The 21,642-nt window shown below is 34.5% G+C and overlaps 1 protein-coding gene across 4 annotated transcripts in view; it reads right to left on the reverse strand.

Moving 5' to 3' along the window:
* Positions 1-21,642, reverse strand: part of Scml2 (Scm polycomb group protein like 2) — an 89,921-nt gene that overhangs the window by 24,495 nt on the left and 43,784 nt on the right. For all 4 annotated transcript variants that reach the window (XM_010643649.3, XM_010643651.1, XM_010643650.1 and 1 more), the window contains one exon: positions 7,226-7,443. In XM_010643649.3, the coding sequence (XP_010641951.1) occupies positions 7,226-7,443 (218 nt within the window). The remainder of the gene's footprint in view (positions 1-7,225; positions 7,444-21,642) is intronic.

Genomic DNA, 21,642 nt, shown 5'->3' on the forward strand with positions numbered 1-21,642 from the left:
ACGTGTGCGGCAGGCGGGCGGCGGCACCACTCATCTAAATTCCCGGCCCTTACAACAATAATTTTGACGAAATTATAAAAGCCTTGCTAAAGTTCATAGAAAATTGTGCCTACTGTATTAAGTATCAAATGTCTTCTGAGCATTATTAAACATCACTGTGATGTTTCCTTTTATGTCATATCAAGTTTTCGTATTTTCTTGAAACTTCATTCAAATACTACTCTTTAATTAGAAAAGGGACTGCTGTGCCTAGAAAAGGTAATACCAGGGACAAAGGAATAAGAACAAGACAGCATTCAAAGGTGTTGGAATTTGTGTGAATTACTGATTATCATTTAGGTTTATAGTATTCTAAGTAAATCATGTTATTTTTACATACTGAATTATAACTATTGTCATTTATGTTACTCTGATTTTAAAATCTGAATCCCTTGACTTGAGAAATACTATTAAGACACTATGTTCACATCAACATTGTAAACTGAGTAAAGATACACTTCTTTAGAAATTGCGCTTCTATACTTCTAAAATCCTTAAGGTTATTAAGAAAATGACAGTTTGCAAAGCAAAAAGATTACTACAAATAAGTTTTACTCAGTTCAAAGACTTTCTGAATATCTAAGCTATGAATATGGCCAGTACTGAGACATGAATATAGGTACATGTATGAAAATCTTCATCTTTTCATGGTGAAATAATGACACTAAAGATGAAATTGAACCAAAATACTGCCTTTGAAATAAATACTATAGTTTATTATCAAAAGACTACACTACCTATCCTTTCCCTCTCCCAATCACTAATGTTTTCTTTAAAACAAAAAAACTCTTTAAATTTATCAAATTAGCATTGCAAAAGGAAAACAGTCAAAAGAAATTATTCAGAACTCTCTTAACATCTTTTGCCTTTATACTAACCAAAAAGACTGACTACCCATCAGCAGGAAAACACACGTTTCACTATTAACTTAATTTTATTTTTAAATTTAAAACTTTAATCTGCTATAATTCACATTAGCATAATCTGCTAAATTTTTCAATGTTCATATACTTAAAATATTGATTTATTCTAAAAATCTCTTTAAATTTTGAATGGCTATGTAAAAATATCACTGTAAGTATTTTAAAATCAGGATAGTATTACTACTTTGTTCTGTTAACATCAATTGAAACAAAACAGAAATGGTATAAATACTGATATTAGGTGGCTGAAGTCTTAAGGCAGTGGTGGCGAACTTTTTAGAGCTTTCAATGATACAAACAGTCTTGTGGCATGCATGGTACAGGTTCACCACCACTGGAAGGTAATACCACTGAAATTTAATCCAAACAGCCTCAACAGTGGTGAGACTTTGTCCTTTCAGAATGCATCTCTTATACACAGGCTATATTTGAGGTTTTGTTTGTTTGTTTGTTTTGGTACCAGAGATCGAACTCAGGACCTTGCGCTTGCGAGGCAGGCAGCAGCACCACTGAGCTAAATCCCTGGCCCTTAAAATTCCATTTTGATAATCTTTTAATTAGAATTTAGTCCACTAATGTCTAATGCTATTATTATATTTGAGTCTGGGTCTACCATTTTATTATTTGTTTTCTATTTGTTTTCTCTGTGTTTTGCTTTGTTCCTCCTTTTTGGTCTTTTTTTTTACCTGAATACTCAGAACTTCATTTTAATTTTCCTGTCACCTTTTTTAAATTTTTTAAGCATATGAATTAGATAGAAAACTTTAAGACTGCTTCTCTGCTAAGATAGCCTATCTTTTTATTTATTTATTTCTGGTACTAAGGATCGAACTTAGGCCCTTGTGCTTGAGGCAGGCGCCACTTAGGAAAATCCCCGGTCCCCAAGGACAATTTTAATAGCCACTTCAAAATTTTTGTTTGCTAGTTCCAACAACAAAGCCAGAAATGTGTTCATTTTACTATGTCTTTTGGGCAATTGTGGACTGCATCTTAGACATTATGAATGCTAATTTATGTAGAGTCTGGATTCTATTTTTTTTCTCATGGGTGTTATGTCTTATATTTCAGCAGAAAATTATCTTTGTTGGAGATACTTTAAATTTTGATCTTGGGCATAACTCTAGCCTCAATGTAAAACTTTTACTTTAGCTAAGCTGGCATCTATGCTATCCACACATTTGGATCAATGGTCTGTCAGAGGTGTTGGTAACAGTTTGGGGGTCTTCAGCCTGGCTTCTTCCCTTCTACAATCTCTCAAATGCCTTTAGGAGCCAGTTTTCCCAGATTCTGGTTTCTGGTTTCCTCATGCCAGACAAACTGTAGCTTTCCAAGCAACACCACTGCCACTAACGTGTTACACAGTGCACCTGACCAATGCTAAAAACAAAAATGGAAACTTACTTTGTATAAAAGCCCTTCCTTAGGGTGTACTTTGCCTGCCAACAGAACCTATCTGCTTCCATTCATTCTCCAGTTATCTTCAATTAATTGCTTTTTTTCCTATTACTTCCAGATTTTAGACATGTCTTCTTTGGGGGGATCAGGTGAAATGTAACTCAATATCTCAGCGATTGGAAAATAACTAAGACAGATTTATATCTAAATGTACCCCCAAACCCTTAATGTGCTTACAGAGGGGGTGCTGGGAGGTGATTGGATAATGGGGGCATGATACCAGTGGATTAGTCTACTGATGAGTTTATAACTAAATATGATGTTGGGAGGTGAAGATGTGGGTCACTATGGGCACGGCCTGGAACGATCTATCTCCTTCCCTCTTCCCTTGATTTCTCTCTTTCTCTGCTTCCCACTGTCATGCCATAAGTAATTCTCCTCTGCCAGGTCCCTCCACAACGCTACCCTGCCTTGACTCTGAACTGAAATCTCTATAAACTGTGAGCCAGAATAAACCTTTCCTCTTTTAATTTGTGGGTGGTGGGTATTGTTTCTCAACAAGTAGAAAGTAAGACAGTTTTTGGTACTAGAGTGGGGCTGTTGCTGTGATGCTACCTGATCATGTGGTTCAGAAACCTTTATAACGGGCTTATGGGAGTTTAGAAAGTTTCAGAGACCTGTCTAGAGAAACAGCCCTAGAATGCTGTGAGCTGAGCTTGATGGGAGATTCTGGTCAGAGCTCAGGAAACTATCATCTTTATGGTAACACAGCCAGAAAAGACCAGGCTCAAGAGGTTTCAGTTGGTAAGGACTCCATTGGCAGATGGATCCCAGGCCACGTGTGTTATGTTCTGGCAGAAAATGTGTCTGCATTTTACTCACATTCAGTAAATTTGTGGAAGTCTGACTTTAATAAGGGTAGTGGACTAATAAACCTGGTAGAGGAAATTTTAAGACAGCCAAACACTGTTGTAGGTGCTGTTGGGAGCTTTTATCCAGCTCTCCATTGCAAATCAAGAGCAAATGGCCCAGCAGAATGATTTTAAAAGTTTTGAGTTTGGCCAGAAAGGAAGCTTGGGTAGGGCCGGGGATTTAGCTCAGTGGTTCTGCTACCTGCCTCGCAAGGACAAGGACCTCAGTTCAATCCCTGATACAAAAAAAAACGGAAGTGTGGGTAAAGTTGAGGCCTGCAAAGATGGTAAAAGGAGAACTTGGATGCTGAATAGATTAGCATTAAAAGTACTCGTGTTGCCAGGGATTTAGCTCAGTGGTTTCACCGCCTGCCTCACAAGCGCAAGGTCCTGAGTTCAATTCCCGGTACCATTAAAAAAAAAAGTACTCTTTTTTTTTCCAACTTTGGTGCTTGAGAATGGGATGAGGCATTGAATAGGTCCTAAGAAGGCATAAAAAAGAATTAGAGCAAAGTAATTGAGAAAATGCCTCTTTTCATACTGACATACCACGCTATAGCAATCACCTACAAAGTATTGAACATCTTATAAGAAAGTTTGTTGCCCATGTAGGCTTAATTAAACAGCAGGTGGTGTGTGACCACATAGAAGAAATCATGGCCTTCCATTTAAAGGAAACGTAAGCAGGGTTGGTCACAAAATACAATTGCTGAAGTAAATGCAAAACGAGAAATTGTCACAAAATGCAGAGGAAAAGGGCAAAGAAATTAAGAAAAGAGGAGGAAAAGACAGATGTAGAGGGCTTGTCCAAGAGATATAATCTACATATAATAGGAATACCAGAAACAGATGACAAAGTAAATGAAGCTGAAACAATAATCAAGGAACTAATTGAAGAAAAGAGTTGAGGAATGAAGTAAGCCTGCAAATGAAGAAGGCCCACATGGTACCTTTAAAATTTCATGAGAAGAAAGCAACACTTACACATATCCTTATGACCTTTTTTAAATTCCAAGGATAAAGAAAAATTTTCAAGTATTCTGATACAGCAGGTTACCTATAAAGGGGCAAGTCAGACTGACCTCAGATTTTTCTCTTGCAATTCTAAATGCCAAAAGACAATGAAATGGTATCTACAGAGTTTTAAGGGAAAAATAATTTTGAATCAAGAATTACATACCCTGCCAAGTTGATATTTATGTATGAAGGCAATTGGGAGACTTTCTTACAGATACCAAGGGGTTAGGAAAATATATTGACCAAAAACCTCTGAAATTTTTGCTGAATGATTTACTGAAGCCAACAGAAAAATTAAAAAGTGTAGAGAGGTAACTATGAAAGATTTGTTAAAACTAGCTAAGAAAAACAATATCTAAAATTGTTATATAGGGTAATAAACCTAAATTCAAAATAGATTTATAAGCTAGATCTAAACTTTTCAGTTTATATAGTTTTAAACTGTCAAGAATACATGTCACATATTCGATGCATTGGGTAAATAAATACTGTTTTATTTTTGCCATGTAATATTACAACGATGCTTGTTGTAAAGCCAAATGTGTTAGATAAAAATACTGTGGATAGGACAAGTACAGTAAAGACATTCTAAATGTTAACCTGACAAAATTAGAAAATGGTGGTTTAACTTCCTTTAAAAAAATTAACAATTTTAAAATGTTAATAATAATAATGTAAAGAGAAAATTTTCAGAGCCCTGGTTGGAGAGGTGTAGATATATTTGAAATACTGAATAGAGGAACCAGTAATTACTGCCATCAGGTGGTAGTTCATATAATTTGTCATTGAGTTGTGGACAAAAATAGATTATACATATTCAGAGTTTCTGGAATTGAAAACAAGTGAAAAATTAAGAAAAAGTAGAAAAAGAAAAATAACAGAGGCATTAAAATTTGCAGAAAAGATATACTGACAGAGATAGAAGTGAATTACAAACTCATTAAATTCCTAATTAATAAGATCCAAACTGGTGGCGCACGCCTGTAATCCCAGCACTCGGGAGGCTGAGGCAGGAGGATTGCTGTGAGTTCAAGTCCAGCCTGGGCTGCATAGTGAGTTCCAGGTCAGTTTCAACTACATAGTGAGACCATGTCTCAAAACAAACAAACAAACAAACAAACAAACAAACAAAAAAGATCCATACTGAGTAAAAAAAACAAAAACAAAAACAAAACTCTGATCTGAAATACTCATATTTGTAAAAAACAGAGGTGTAAGGAATTTAAAGGTAATAGAAACTCTTGAGGTTTAGAAATGGAGAGTAACATTTTTATTAGGCAGAAATAAGGATGTTCTAAGAAATTTCATATTTAAGATAGTGGCATTCACATGTAAGATTTTTCTTCAAAATCTTGACATGGGTGGTAATTTGCTGTTGTAAATTGATATAAATACATGTATCTTAAAACAGTTAAAATTAGTGATTTCATGTACTTAAAATTAATTGAGAAATCCTTCAATTAGAGAGAATACAAGTAGAAAAAAAAGAGCCAAGTACTTTGGACCAGGACAATAGAAAAGATGGCCTGAGGGCATAACAAGAGCCAGTATAGGATTCCAGCTCTTCAGGCTCAAGATTGCAAAGGTTAAAGACTGCTTTGAGAAGAGAGCCCCAGGGTAGCTATGCTCCAGAAGAATGGCAGCAGCCTAGGGAATGGGAATTGACTCCACAGAATTCTGCACCATGCTCAGTCATTCAGGCACTCAGAGGCTTCCACAATCACCAGCAAGATGCAAAATGGCTCAGTTAACTGCTCCAGCTGGTAGCAGACTTCGGCTTGCTGGTTTTAGGCACACACAGAATGCAAGAGTTGGGGGTCAGGAAGGCTTCCCCTCAGATTTCAGAAGAAGGCCTGAGAGGTCAGGCAGTGGCCCCTGAGAGGGCAGTTGTGAAGCTGTGAGAGTGAAGTCAGTGCAGTGGAGTTCCCAGCATGTAAGCCAGGAATGTGGAATGTCTGTAGAAAGCCCCAAGAAGTGAGTGGTGCTGTAGGGGCAGGCACTGGAGTCCTTTGGAGTTCACACATCTAGCCACAGGTGCTGGACATGAACTATAGGATTTAGAGTGTGCCCTGCTGCATGAGGGTCTTGCTTTGGTCCCATTCCTTTCTACTTTCCTATTTCTAATTGGAATGGGAATGCTTACCCTGTACCTTTGTATGTTGGCAGAACTGAACTTTCTTTTCATTTTTACAGGGGCTCATAGCTAAGAGTTTGCCTTAAATCTCCAAAGAGGCTTTGGGCTTGGACTTTTTAGCAGTGCTGAAACTGTCCGGACTTTGGCAACTATTAAAAATGGTCTAAATGCATTTTGCATAAAGAGATGGGCATGAGTCTTTGCGGGACGTCTAGATATAAACCATTAACACTCAAACTTACTAAACTCATCACACTGACTCCCTCCCATCCATTTACTTAAGTATAGTTTATGTACAATAAAAATGCACTTCATATAGATTTTTAAAATACACTGAATCTTAGCCAGGTGCAGAGGCACATGCTTTGTAATCCCAGCTCCTAGGGAAGCTGAGGCAGGAAAACTGTAAGGTGAAGACCAGTGTGGGCAACTCAGCAAGACCATGGTTCAAAGTGAAAGGGGTGGGCAGGGAATGTAGTGAAGTGATAGAGTTGCTTGTGTAGCATGTATGAGGCATTCAATCTCCAGTATGGCATAATAGTTTTATAAAGTATATAAATTTTTAACTAGCTAGAACACAAATACACCCATACACTGCATCCACAATGGTATTGAAGGTTATGAAAAGTTTCAGATTACCCAAGAAATGTCAATTTTTCAATAGCTATGTGTGGCCCTAAAGAACTCTATATGACCCTAGTACATTCCTAAAGAGCCTAATCATATTACTGAAAAATTCCTAACTGTATGTCGTAAATAAGGCACTATAGAGACCTATATTCAAATTAGCAGGAGATACAACTAACCTTTCTTCCTGAGCTTTGACCTTTTTTCTTTGCTGTGATATTTTTAAAAGTACTGCCCTTCTTAGGGGCTGAAGAAGATCCAGATGGTTTAATTCGAGCCGATTTCCTGATCGGTTGAGTTGGCAGTATTACAGCAGTTTCCTGTGAAGACTGCATTGAAGGCTGGTTTGCGTCAGAAGTGGAAGATTCTATTTTTTCTTTATTCTTTGCAATAGGAACTGAGAAAAACAACAAAAACTTAAAGTAAATGACATAATTAAGGCATTATTTTCTTATGACTCAAGAGAAGTTAATCTTTAAAATTCTCCCCAAAGGTTATTCCCTGAAAATCACTTAAAATAAAAGTACTATTTAAAATGAAGTTTTAGGTACTTTAAGATTTTGTATCATCATGAAATAGTCTAATTTTCCATAAAAAAGAGATTTTTTATAAGAGTAACTTTAATGTAGCACAGTGAAAATTTCTGGCAATTTACCTTTTGGCTACTTTCTGTATTTTTTCTTAGTGCAAAAAAAAGTCTTTCCTTCAGAAAACACCACCTAAGCATGCCATTTATAGAAATCATCTTGTACATCAACGTAGAAAAATAGCAAAGCAACTACCTAGGGCTTGATTCATCTTTCAGAGGCCAGTTGATTATCTCCGTTTTGCATCTTTACAGAGGTATAATTTAAAAATAAAATTATACATATTTAAGCCTAGAATACATTATATTGTTTCATGTATATATATACTATGCTGAAATTGTAAGTATTAAACTACATCAAATAAAAAAAATATACTGTGTACTCAGTGGTCACAAAGTAATAACTTTTCTGAAAAAGTTATTTGAAATATAAACAAGGATATACTACTTATATTTAATAAAATTTTTATGTGAATATCTAACAAAAATTCAAGAAATGGGCAAGTGAAATGAACAGATGCTTTTTAGAGGAAGAAGTACAAACAACAAATATATGAAAAATATTTAACATCTATGATCATTAAAGAAATCCAAAGTAAAACGATGGTTAAGACTCTATCTTATCCCATAAAGAATAGCAATCAAGTAAAAAAATAAATGCTGGTGTGGCCGCAGTGAAAAAGAAACCCTCCTACATTGTTGGTGTAAATGTAAACTAGCACAACCATTACGTAAATTAATGTAGAAATGTAAACCAGTACAACTCAAGTCAAAATTGAGTTTCCTCAATGAACTAAAATTAGAAATTCCATTTGATCGACCCAGCTATCTCCTTGTAGGTATCTTCTCCAAAGAGCTAAAGACATACTACAGGGACAGACATCATACTACAGCAATACATGCATACCAATATTTATAACAGCATGATTCATAATAGCTAAATCCTGGAAGTTGCCTGTATATCCAACAACAGATGACTGGATAAAGAAAATGTGGTATCTAAAGATAATAAAATACTAGTTATCTGTAAGGTAGGACAAATTCAAGCCATTTGTAGAAAAATGGATGCGCCTGGAAAATATATCAAGTGAAATAAATCAGACACACAAGCTTAAATACCATATAGTATCTCTCATTTGAGTAAGACAAAGTATAAATAACATAATAAAGGATGGATAGAAGAAAAACAAGGAGATAGATCTCTTGCAAAAGGAAAGGGGTCTGGGAGACCTAGGGTGAGAAGAGAGGGGGAGGTGAAGGGGAAACAGGTAGAATAAAGATATGCCATGTACAGGAAACATAACTTCAATGAATGTAAACACTATGTCATAAACATGAGATAAGAATAATAATATCAATGGGCTGGGGATTTAGCACAGTGGCATGCCTGCCTCACTAATGCAAAGTCCTGAGTTCAATTTCCAGTACCAAAAACAAAACAAAACAAAACAAAGACTAATAATATCAACAAGAACCAAAATAAGGAAAGGGGATTTAGAGGAGGGAGGCAGGAGGGAAGGGGAAGGGAAGTTAAAAAGAGAATCAAACTGTATTACATATATGTACCTACTCCCCCAAGATGATTTTAAACTGCATATAACGTATGGCAAATATATACTAATAAAAATAAAACAATCAAATGCTTAAAAACCTAATATCTGAAACTATAAAACAACTAGAAGAAAACATGAGGGAAATGCTTCAGAATGGACAAAGGTAGTTTTTCCTTTTTGTGTAAGACCCCAACAGCACAGGTAACACAAGAAGTTGATAAATGAGACTACAACAAGAAAGCTTCTTAATCTGTGCTTTTCATTTACCTAACATCTTCTTTTAACTAATTTCTAATGTAAGTTAAAGAGGCAATTGTGTATTACTGTAAGTGGGAAAAGATTATAATTTGCCTTAAATAATGATACAAAGAAATAAAGAATGTATGTATGGCTACAAAAATTTTTTTAAAAAGATAAACCAGTAATTTGTAGGAAAACTGATGCACTCTGAGATCATAATGTTAAGTAAAATAAATCAGACACACAAGCTTAAATATCACATGATTTCTCTTACATGAGAAACCCAAATTACAAATAAAGAGCAAAATAAAAGATAATAGGAGGTAGGGAGATAGATCTTTCTCAAATGGGAAGAGAAGAAAGAGATGGAGAAAAGGAGAGGGAGGGGAGGAAAAGGGGATGGGAAAATGAACTAAGATGTGTTACATACATGCACCAACTCCACACAGGAATATATAAGGCAAATGGGTACCAATAAAAAAAGTTAAAAAGAATGAAGCAGTGATGTGTGTGTTACAGCATGGACGAACTGGTATCATGCTAAGTGAATGAAGTTGGACACAAAGGAACATGCAGCTGAATTCTATTTACATGAAATATTTTGAAAAGATAAATATACAATATATCCATAGAGATAACATACAGACTGGAGGTTAACACATTCTTATTGGCTTGAACCACTGTCCGTTCCAGAGGTGGTGCAAACAAATCTAATCACTTAATAAAAAGCCACCTGATGGCACAGTCATGCATGTAGCACCCATGGTTCAAGACAGGGAGAATGTAACATTTTCAAATCAGAGCTGCCACAATGAGACATTTGAATTATGGCCCAGTGATGAATGTTTTAGGAGAAAATGAGAAGCAACTGCCTAATGGGTATACAGTTAACTTTTTGGATGATGATGAAGATGTTTTGGAACTAGATATGAGATGGTTGCACAACAACATGAATATACGAAATGTCCCTGAATTACTTATTTTAAAATGGTTAATTTTTTTTCCAGCTTTGAGTTTAGTGGTACATTTTAGGGATACAGTACAGTTACATTCATTGTTGGGATCTTGTACCTCTACATGACAAGTCTTGATTCTCATTTTTTCCCCTTACCCCTGCCCTCCCTTCACCCCCTCCTCCCCTCCCCATCTACAAACACTTTATTTCCATCTTTTCATTATCTCACATTTTTTTCTTTTCCCTTATTACCCTTCCCCTACCCATCCCACCTTCCCTACACCTTTAGCTCCTTTCTTCCCATTTCTAAATGTCAGTAATCTTATTAGGATCTTATGTATTATTGCAGATTATTCACACCAGGGAAATTATTCGGTATTTACACATGTGTGACTTATTTATTTCACTTAGGAGTATATCTTCAATATAAAATGGTTAATTTTTAAATTTTGTTATGTGAATTTCATTTCATTAAAGGAAAAGGACCTGGGGATTTAAAAAAAAGGAAGAGAAATTTTGTATACTTCACACATGCCAGACTTTTCCTTTACTATTAAAACTTATCTTTATAATGTTGTGAGGTACTCTTCTCTCTGTGTGTATATATTACTGAGGATTGAATTCTGGGCCTTGCTAATGAGCTACATTCCCAGCCTTTAATTTTTTTTTATTTTTATTTTAAGACAGGGTCTTGCTATATTTATATTGCTCAGGCTGGTCTTAAACTTGTGATCTTCCTGTCTCAGCCCTCCAGAATGCTGGGATTACAGGCATTCACCACCGTGTACAACTATTATCTCCATTTGAAGTATGCATAAAAAGAAGCTCAACAAGATAAATAACTAGCCAACCTAGTGTCACACCAGTCTAGAAACAGTAGAACCATGAATCAAATTCAGAACTGTCTTAGCCAAAAACCCATTTTCTTTGCTTAAATTGGGTATTATTTCTAATTTGAAAGGGAAAATGAAAATGATTTGTTTTTGCAGTACTAGCTATCAAACCCAAGACCTTGCACATGCTAGGTAAGTATTCTTATCACTAAGCTTGACCCTCAGCTTGAGTTCTTTTAATCAAAATAGTTTCTTCTATAAACTTAAAATACAGAAATAAATAATATGGTTAAGATTTTTTTCAGTTTCAAATGAGAAAGATTACATGTAAACCACAAAGAAAAAACTTTAAAGTAGTGCTGAAAACAAATATCAACATACTCTTAATAATCTAGCGTTTAGCCCCTCCAGCTTTATTAAGATATAAAAAATTTTTGAATTATATTTCAAAATAATTGAGGTTATGACTGAGTGAAAGCAAATCAATTTTCAATTCTCTTAGCTAAATATACCCTTAAGGGTAAAAAAATGAACCAAATACTGGAGTACCACCTTCTGATAATTTTTCTTGACTATACATTTTCTAGTGGAATTTCTCTACTACAAGCATTTACAGACTACAGTTTGTCTATTAATTACTAGAACAACAGAGGAATATCCAGGTAGATGGGACCAAACCAATATAATTTTTTTATACATGGAACGGAACAAAACATACCCTTTTTAAAAAATTCTTAGTCTCGCCAGGTATAGTGGTGCACACCTGTAATCCCAGCACTCGGGAGGCTGAGGCAGGAGGATCACAGTGAGTTTGAACCCAGGCTGGGCTACATAGTGAGTTCCAGGTCAGTCTCAACTACCTAGTGAGACCCTGTCTCAAAAACCAAAACTAAATAAAAATAAAAATGAAAAATTCTTAGTCTCAATGACTATCGGCAATTAACATTTCCTTTCTTCCCCTTGAACGCAGGGCCTTTGCACTGAAGTACAGTCCCAGACCTTTTTTATTTTTTATTTTGAGACAGTGTCTTGCTAAGTCACTAAATTGCCCAAGCTGGGCTTGAACCAGAGAGTCTTTTATCTCAGTGCCCCAGAGTGCTGGGATTATAGGCTTGTACCACCATACCCAGTTTAATATTTCAAATTTTTAAATTAAAATATCCTAAGACTTATATACCAAAATATTAGCAACAATTATCTCCAGAAGACAGGAATACAAGTTTTATATTTCCCTATTATTTAGCCTTATTTTCCAAATGCTATACAATAAATACCAATGTCAATATTAAAAATACAAAATGCCCAATAAAGATAAACTCAGTCACACCTCTGAAAAAAAATACAGCCAGCCATTCTAAATATTTAGATGTCTCTAATGAAAAAAAATATTTCAACACAAGCATAATATTCTGTTTAGAAAAAAGCCATACAACTTTTAGAGTAGCACACAGTTGGCTCTTTGCAATAGGCTCCAAAATCATGGAGTCAGCCAAGATTTAAAAATACTTTAAAAAATTCCATTACTACTGAACATGTACAGACTTTTTCCTTGTCATTTTTCTTAAAGAATACAGCATAACAACAATTAACACAACAAATGCAGTGCAATAGGTACTACAAGTAATCTAGAAGCTATTAAAAATATACTGAGTGCTGTGCACATGCAAATATCACAGTATTTTACATAAGGAATTTTAGGGATCTCCAGGGAATCCTGGAACCAATTGAGGATACTGAGGTATCACTCATTTATTCACTAGAAATACTCATGCAGGCTCACTGCATGCCAGCAATGGTCTTTAGAAAATAGAGGAAAAATCATGTATTGTCTGAATAGTAGATTGTCTTTGTCAGGCACCCCCCCACACATACACAGACCTCAATGCTACCTCCCAGAGATTTACTTGTCAATCTTCCTTGTAACACTTACAGACTTCTCCAAGATACTGCATTTTGACTCTATCTCCTACTTTCCTTCTGTGTACAAAACAAGCATAAAAGCCCCTTTCCTCTCGCACTCCTTTCATTTTCACAGGTCTGTTTTACAAACTGACTACCACAAGGAAAAACAATGAACTTACAAAGGAAAACAAGGTCTCGAGGTTTTAGTGGTATCTCTCCCAGTTTCTATGGAAGATTTAAAGCCCTATTTGACCTTGCACCAGCTTCCCAGTTCTGCTCTGAGGGCATACTTCAGATCTCTACTCATTTACCAACCACACCATAGGAGTGTGATAGTATGAAGGAAGCCTACCATGTTGCCTTAGCTCCTCCATCATTCTTGAGATTGGTAATGATCCATGTAGACTTCCCTTCCAACACCAAGAACCAGTTTCATAGTATTAAAAATATCTTAAACACCTAAGAAAAGGTAACTGCTACACAAAAATATGATTCATTTAGAAAAATATTTCATTTAAAACAGCTTGCTTTTCCTGGGTGTGGTGGCGCACACCTGTAAGCCCAGCACTCGGGAGGCTGAGGCAGGAGGATCACTCTGAGTTCGAGACCAGCCTGGGATACACAGTGAGTTCCAGGTCAGTCTCAACTACATAGTGAGACCATGTCTCAAACAAAAATTTTTTGAAGGTCTGACCAAGCATTCTCATTTGGGAGGTGCTGTTGTGTCTTTTCCAGTAGATTTTAAAAAATTTTGTCTGGACAACTAAACTCAAACCAAATGTATTTAAAGAACTAACAGCTTTGATTCATTCTTGTTTCAAAACTGGGCTTTGAGATATAAGATAAACAGATTAAAGGAAGAAGAAGCTCTTCATATACCTTATAACAATACCATAGATGCATCCATTTAAAAGTTATTGAAAACTTGAAAAAAAGTTGTTGGGAAAAATTTCTCAACCACAGCTGAAAAGTCAAAGGATAGCTCTCTAATAAACAAAATATGGAAAAGCTCAAGTAAAGTTGTTTCTCTATCTGTATACCTAAGCAACAGTTCCTTTGTTTCTTGGCATATGTGCTAAATTAAAACAAGAAAATCCAACTTAGAATTTACATGGTTTTCCTACTCTGTTCCAAATTTTATCTTATATTCTGCCTAGAAAAGAAATCATAAACATGTAAGAAGCAGCTAGAAATCACAATCACAATTTAGAAGGGCTTTATAAGTTTTGTTTTAAAAATACATCTATTTTCTACTTGTGGACCACAAAAGCTCTGTAAACTACTCCTTTCAGCCTCATTGGGGGGAGGGGAGGAGGCAAAGAGGAGGGTATTTCCAATGAAAACTATTTTATTTCACAACTGCCACTCATGTATACTCGACATTATTAAAGATTATAATCTTCATAATCTTTAATATTTTGAAAAGAAAGTTCACACAAAAGGAAGCAATTTCAGTTATTTTAGGTCAATCCATAATTCATCTAACAAACTGAGTTTTTTAGAGCCATTTGATTTTTACACCACAATGTATTTTTTATTCCTGAGCAATTTCTACAGAATGATTCCTGTTGTTTAAAAAATTATAGCAATCACTGCTACAATGACCACAAAAATATATTAAATGTACTGATATAATATTTAATTAGTAAAATGTTTTTCCTGTTTCTGTACAAAATATTTTTAGTAAGTCCAATCTAATACCAATGAAAAAATCATTTATTGTCATATTCTTAAAAGTTATAAAAAATTTGACAACTTTCGTTACAAAGTGATGATTTAAATAACCAAATCTGACTTACAACAAGATGTTCCTTTTTTTAAAACGGAAAAAAGATTTCTTATGGTGGAAATAACCAAAGACTGATTTTTCCCTTTACTATAAAACAAATTTTAGAAGTGAATGCTTAAACAACATGTAAATAATTTCAGTAAATACTATTTAGGAAAAATACAAGATTTTCTGAGGTAACAGAAATTACTGGGATATTCAATATACAAAAGCTAACAAAGCAGACAATGAATTTCTTTAACCACACCTCAGTTACAATATAAAAAACTTTTGCTATAATTCCTACCTTTATAAATATCCTAGAGAAAAATGTTGCTGCTGTATTTACCATTTAGTTGATTTAAGTTTCAGCTGATAGCCTTGCTCCTTACCAGGAACAAAACTGCAATTCTGGAGAAAGCCAGTCAACAACAAAGCCCATGTTGCCCTGGCAAGCCTGAATTTCTAGCAAATGGGAATGAAGCTATTTGCATTTGTTGGTTTAAGGGGGGAGGAGTAAGAGGAGGAGACTAAAGGGACTGCTAAAGTAATTCGCGTATTGTCTGTGGCCTGCAGAGACAGTGATCATCAGTCACCTGCTCAAACTTTCTTCACTCCTCCCCCCTTAGACAAGGACCAAAGGTTACCTTGGGTCAGAGAATCTGGAAAGAATGCCAAAATCTAACTGCTAACCCATTGCATCTATAGAAAGTTATTCCTGCTGGGTCACATGTCCTAAAAACCAAGACAATTTAATAGTCTCACGAGAACTTGTTAAAATATATCATAGAACATAGGCTTTACTTGAAATTATTGTAGTACAATCTGGCTGAAATACTTAAAGCAAAGAGAGGACATTTGTTTTTCTTAAAGATACTCCTTTGCATCATAATAGCCATCTCCTTGCAGAAGCAAAACATTTGTTTCAATTATTTTAAATTTTAGTTTTTGCATGAAATATTTAAATGTATAGCATCTCAAGCCATTTCACTTATGCCAAATATGCAGAGCACTTAATATATTAAATACATTAATCCACATTATAAACTACATTAAGGACAAAAATATAAATGAATACTTGAGTATTTAGAAGCCTTCTAGAGGGACTAACACACCTTTAAGTTTTTACAGCTGCTTTGGTTATATGTACCTCTGCCACTTCTGACCCACTATAACACAGAAATGAAAGTGTGGCTTTATGTAATTTTTTGCCGAACATATATACATGCCTACACGAATAAAGAAAAACTTGATAAAGATATGCCCACAGAATTTTAACTTTAAAATTTAGAAAGGTAAAGCACAAGTTAGAGAAACCACAAATTCCTTCTGTGTCTGAATAAAGAGTAAAAATAAGCCATAATTTCTAATTTTATGGGGGTAAAAATGAGAAAGAGGTAGGGGCTAGGAGTAGACTATTTCTTATTTGCTCAATGAAAACTCTTGAAATACTTCCCAAGAGACAAATATTGAAAAGCAGTTAAGAAGGAAAATGTTATATGCAAGTTATTCAAAATAAGTCTATTACACATAAAATGACCAGTTTCATTTTTAGAAGATCCAAAGTTTCAACTTTTAGAAACCACTCCCTTAAAATTAAACTAAACCACAAATACACCTGCACACACACACACACACACAACCAATATTCAAAGAAGCTAATGTGCCAAGAATAATTATGTTTAAGATCTATTAATTTTTTACTTTAATCTTCAGAAGAAAATTTCTATTTGTAAAATTATGTCTGACAACAAAGAAAATCTAATTTGCCAGATCTATCAAATATTCAGCATCAGAAAGGTTTCTGCAAAGCTGTGAAGGAAATGCTGCTACCACCGCATTTCATTTCTGAATTAAAACTGTTGCCATCAGAGGAAAGTGGGGATAGAGGACTCCAATAAACTGAAGGGTTGGTTGTATCAAGAAAAGAATTAAGATAGTCACTGAATGTTTACAATGCCACTGGACACGAATACTTGGCTGTATCTTCCCGATTTTAGGTTTTCCCTTCCTCCATGCTCCTTCTGGACCACAGAAATTCCTAGATACCCTTGGGATCCTGCAACTTTATACTCAAAGCATCTGGAAGTTTGCTGCCTGCTCTCCTTCCTGGTCTATAAGGTCACACTGTTAAAAGAATTACACTACAAAAGGACACTGCTTAGCAATGTCAGTCATTAATTTACAGTTAATACTACATAAACCTGAAACTAAACTTAAAATGAATTTATGTTTTAGAAATTGCATATTTAAATTTTAATTTATACATTTGAGTGTATTCAAGTACCTTTAAAGCAAGGTAGAATGGATTACAATACAACACAATATTTTAAAAACCTTGAATATCCCTTAATCTTAGAAAAAATTAATATTGGGAACATTTTAAAAAGAAGCTGTTGCCGGGCGTGGTGGCACATGCCTGTAATCTCAGCACTCGGGAGGCTGAGGCAGGAGGATCACTGTGAGTTTGAGACCATCAGGGGCTACATAGTGAGTTCCAAGTCAGTCTCAACTACATAGTAAGACCCTGTCTCAAAAAACAAAACAAAACAAACAAACAAATAAATAAATAAATAAGCTGTTTCTGAATCCCACAATTTCACAAAAAACTAAAAATATTTCTTATTTTCATAAATAAAATATGCATTTGGTTATAAGCTTACCCCCCCAAAAACAGGAAAATGAAAAAAAATTCAGTTTTAAATCTTACATAGCTTTCAAAGAATAGTTCCAGATATGATTCTAAGTTGTTGGATTATCTTATCTTGCTCCTTCATGTATTAAATATATGGAATGACTCCCTCTAAGTTCCTGTGACTATATGCTGGAAACATGGGAAGGGGAGTATGAAGAAAACAACAACAATAAACAGTAGCTCAGAAGGCATTACTAAATTTCTATCATTATTTCGAGGAAACTAATAATGTGTGACTCAGCCTCTTTCTCCAACTTGCTTCTTTCCTTTTTCTCAGCAGACATCAAATCAGACGAACTTTGAAAGCATCAAACAGAAGCTAAGCACTCTAAATGATCGTAGGGACATAACAATAACTAAGAAAGGAAAGCCTAAATAAGAAGCAAAAACAGTACATTGCTTGCCTAATTTTCTTATGCAAATATGTTTTTCAGTGGGGTTTTCTACCACTAATACACCTAATAAGAATTTCACTGTTTCTGATCATAGAAAATGTTTACATACCTAAAATTTTCTTTGACGTTTAAGTATATTAAAGTTTATTCATGAAAAGAAAGTCAGTAAAGCCTTAAAAATGTTTAATGCAGACAAATCAAGTAGCATCCATGGATGTCTTAATACATTTCTTTAAGAAACTATGCAATTGAGTATCTTTAGTCATTTATGTTACAGAGTTTTAAGGTTTTGTGGTTTTTTTTGGTACCAGGGATTGAACTCAGGCCCTTGTGATCGTGAGGCAAGTAGCGAAACCACTGAGACAAATCCCCATCCCTATTTTACAGAGTTTTAAGTGCTACATCCTTAAAAATATGGAAAAACAATTATTTAAAGATTGAAAAACAGTACCAGTGTTATTTCAGAAATATTCAAAATAAAAATATAGATGTTTTCAGTTTGCAAAACTCAATTTATTATGTGTACCTTTTGAAATTACTTAACTCTAATCCACTTAAATATTTGATATTTAATAAATATTCCTATGTTACAAAAGACTACAAAAACATTAAAAAGCAAATGACTGACAATAATTTTTATTTTTATGATAAAAGACAGATACAGGCATAAATGAAGCAATAAATCATTACAAAAGAACAATCTAAGAGAAAAAAAATGGGAAAAGGTGATTAGCCAGCAAATTATAAAGGAATGTTAATGCCCCAAATACATGGAAAGCAAAAGATTCAACCTCATTAGTAACCTATGAAATGAATTATTTAAAATAGCAAAGTAACAATAAAGGTAATTCCCAAGGTTGGCAAAGAGTAGGAAAAAAATCACTTTTACCTACTTCAGAGTGGTAGAAACGGTTATACCCTTTTGAAAGACCTTTTGTAAGACTTAAAAATATGTACCCTTCCCCAGCAAAACTACTGTATAGAAACAGAAGTATGCATCTAGTTCAATAACACAAACCTGGAAATATTATAAATACCTTATAAAATGGATTTGGTTAAACTGACTATAGTAGAGCCACGTGTTAGAATTTAATGAAGAACTAAATTTCAACTTGTAAGAATATATTTTACATGAGAATACAGATGCTCTTCAATTTATGATGGGGTTATGTCCTGATAAACCCACGGCAGATTAAAAATATTGTAAGTCAAAAATGCATTTAATACACCTACCTTCTGAGTATCATAGTTTAGTTACCCTAAATTAAAAGAGGACACTTACTATAGGCTACAGTTAGGCAAAATCACTTAACACAAATACTATTTTATAATAAAATGTTGGATAGCTCATGTAATTTACTGAATATTGAAAGTACAATGCAAGATGGTTGTATGGCTATAGTAGGCACGAATAGATGTTTTCTACACAAGATGGGATGTGAAAACACAATATCCAAAAAATGCTAGCAACAAAGCATACTGTAAAGTATTGATTATTTCCCATTGTGACCCAGTGGCTGAATGGGAGCTTCAGCTTACTGCCACTGTCCAGCAATAGGAGTATAGTACCATATACCACTAGCCCAGGAAAAGATGGGAATCCAAAGTATAGTTTCTACTGAATGCATATTACTTTCACACCATGGTGAAGTTGAAAAATTGTTAGTTGAATCATCCTAAAATGAGGATTTACATAGTCATGGTCATGATATACTATAAGAAAGTAGAAAATCCCTTTTAAACTAAAACTATTATTTACATTAAAGCACAAACACATTCTTATTTACTTAAAAAAAAGCCACAGGGGATAAATGTATAGCTCACATCTAGCAGTGGGGGAAAAAACCGCACAGGTTTCCCATAATGTTAAGTGAAATAAATCAGACACACAAGCTTAAACGTTGTATGATTTCTCTAACATAAGAAACTCAAAGTATAAACAAATAGCAAAATCAAAGACACATAATAGGAAATAGGGAAGGGGACCAAGAGATTAGAGGACGGGGGAGTGAGGGGAGGGAAAGGGGATGAAAAAAGAACACAAAAGACGTATTATGTATGTGTACCAACTCCCCATGAGGAGTGTAATCATTATGTACTACAAACATGTACCAATAAAAACAAAAACTTAATTAAAAGAAAAGCGCAGGCCCCCAAGACCATTTCCTTTACCATTCAACATCCCTTTCCAAAACTAATCAGTATCACACATTGATATATGGCCTTTCCAGAATTTTTCTATGTACTTATAAACAACATATATATTTCTATAGACACATATATAAAAGCATACTTTGTTCTGACATAGTCGTATTTTATTATTTTGAGGGACCTGCTTTTTTCACTTAGTAACATCTCGGAGAGCTTTCCTTCTTAGCATAAGGAACATTCATTTTTCTAAATTATTCTGTATTATTCTAAAGGATAATTAATACCATAACTTATTTAAACATCTCTCCATTGACTTGATCATTTACACAAATATTACATTTGTTTTGAACATGTATTATTTTTTCTAAATATAGTACTTTTCCTATTAGAAGAAAACTGTTACATTAAAAATTTTAGTGAAGAATATTTTGCTTTCAAAAATATACTTAAATACTTTTATTTTATAGCTGCCATCAAAATGAGGATGTTAAAGTAAATGTTTTCTCTACTCCAAAAGAATATTTTGCCTTGTCTAAGTGCAGTATTAATCATGGTCTATAAATAAGTGATGCATAAGAGAAAGGGAAATTAATCACATACATATACAATGTCTTTGGCTGACAAAACATAAAGCACACGCTGAAAGAATTGCAAGCAAAAACAGATCCATAATTATAATGGACCCTATATGGGAGCCTAAAAAAATCAAGTAACAAATTTGTCATAAGAAACCAGAGAAGCCAGAAGAAAGCTATATGACATTTGTCAAGAACTGGAAGAACTGTCAACCTAGAATTCTATATCCAGCAACTCTCCTTCATGAATGAACAGAAAATACAGACATTCTCAGATGAAGAAAAACTAAAAGAATTTGTCACCACCATTCCCTAACAGAGCAGCCATTTCTGTAAAAAGAAATGAGGATGTACTGGTAAAAGTAAATCTTTTCTCTAATCAAAAAGAGTATTTTGTCTTGTCTAAGTACAGTAGTAATCACTGCCTACAATTATTAGGCAATGCTTAAAAGAAAGTAAAATGCGTCACATATACAATGTCTCTGGGTGACTATCACCTAACAATTTTTTTTGGGGGGGGGGTTTGTTGAGACAGGGTCTTACTATGTAGTTGAGACTGACCTGGAACTCACTATGTCTCCCAGGTTGGTCCCGAACTCAGTGATCCTCCTCTGCCTCAGCCCCCTAAGTGCTTGAATTACAGGTGTGCATCACCATACCCGGCCCTCACCTAACAATTTTTAATCATACTTTCCATAGAATCCTGAAGTTCTTTTGAGAACTTCTAGGCCTGTTACACTTTTGTTTCCACTCTAATTGCTTCCATATCCTACTTTAACAAAGTTTGTACTATTTGTACTCAAAATCAAAAGGCAGCCATAAAAGTATCTTACAATTTCAAATTACTTGTGCCATATAAATCTCTAATAATGATAAAATAGTTAAAATTTCTCACCATGAAATAAACAACTTACTATTTGTATATGCATGATTCTAACAAGAT

Source organism: Fukomys damarensis, unplaced genomic scaffold (assembly GCF_012274545.1).
Source record: "Fukomys damarensis isolate Sample0158 unplaced genomic scaffold, DMR_v1.0_HiC HiC_scaffold_39, whole genome shotgun sequence".
NCBI lineage: Eukaryota > Metazoa > Chordata > Mammalia > Rodentia > Bathyergidae > Fukomys > Fukomys damarensis.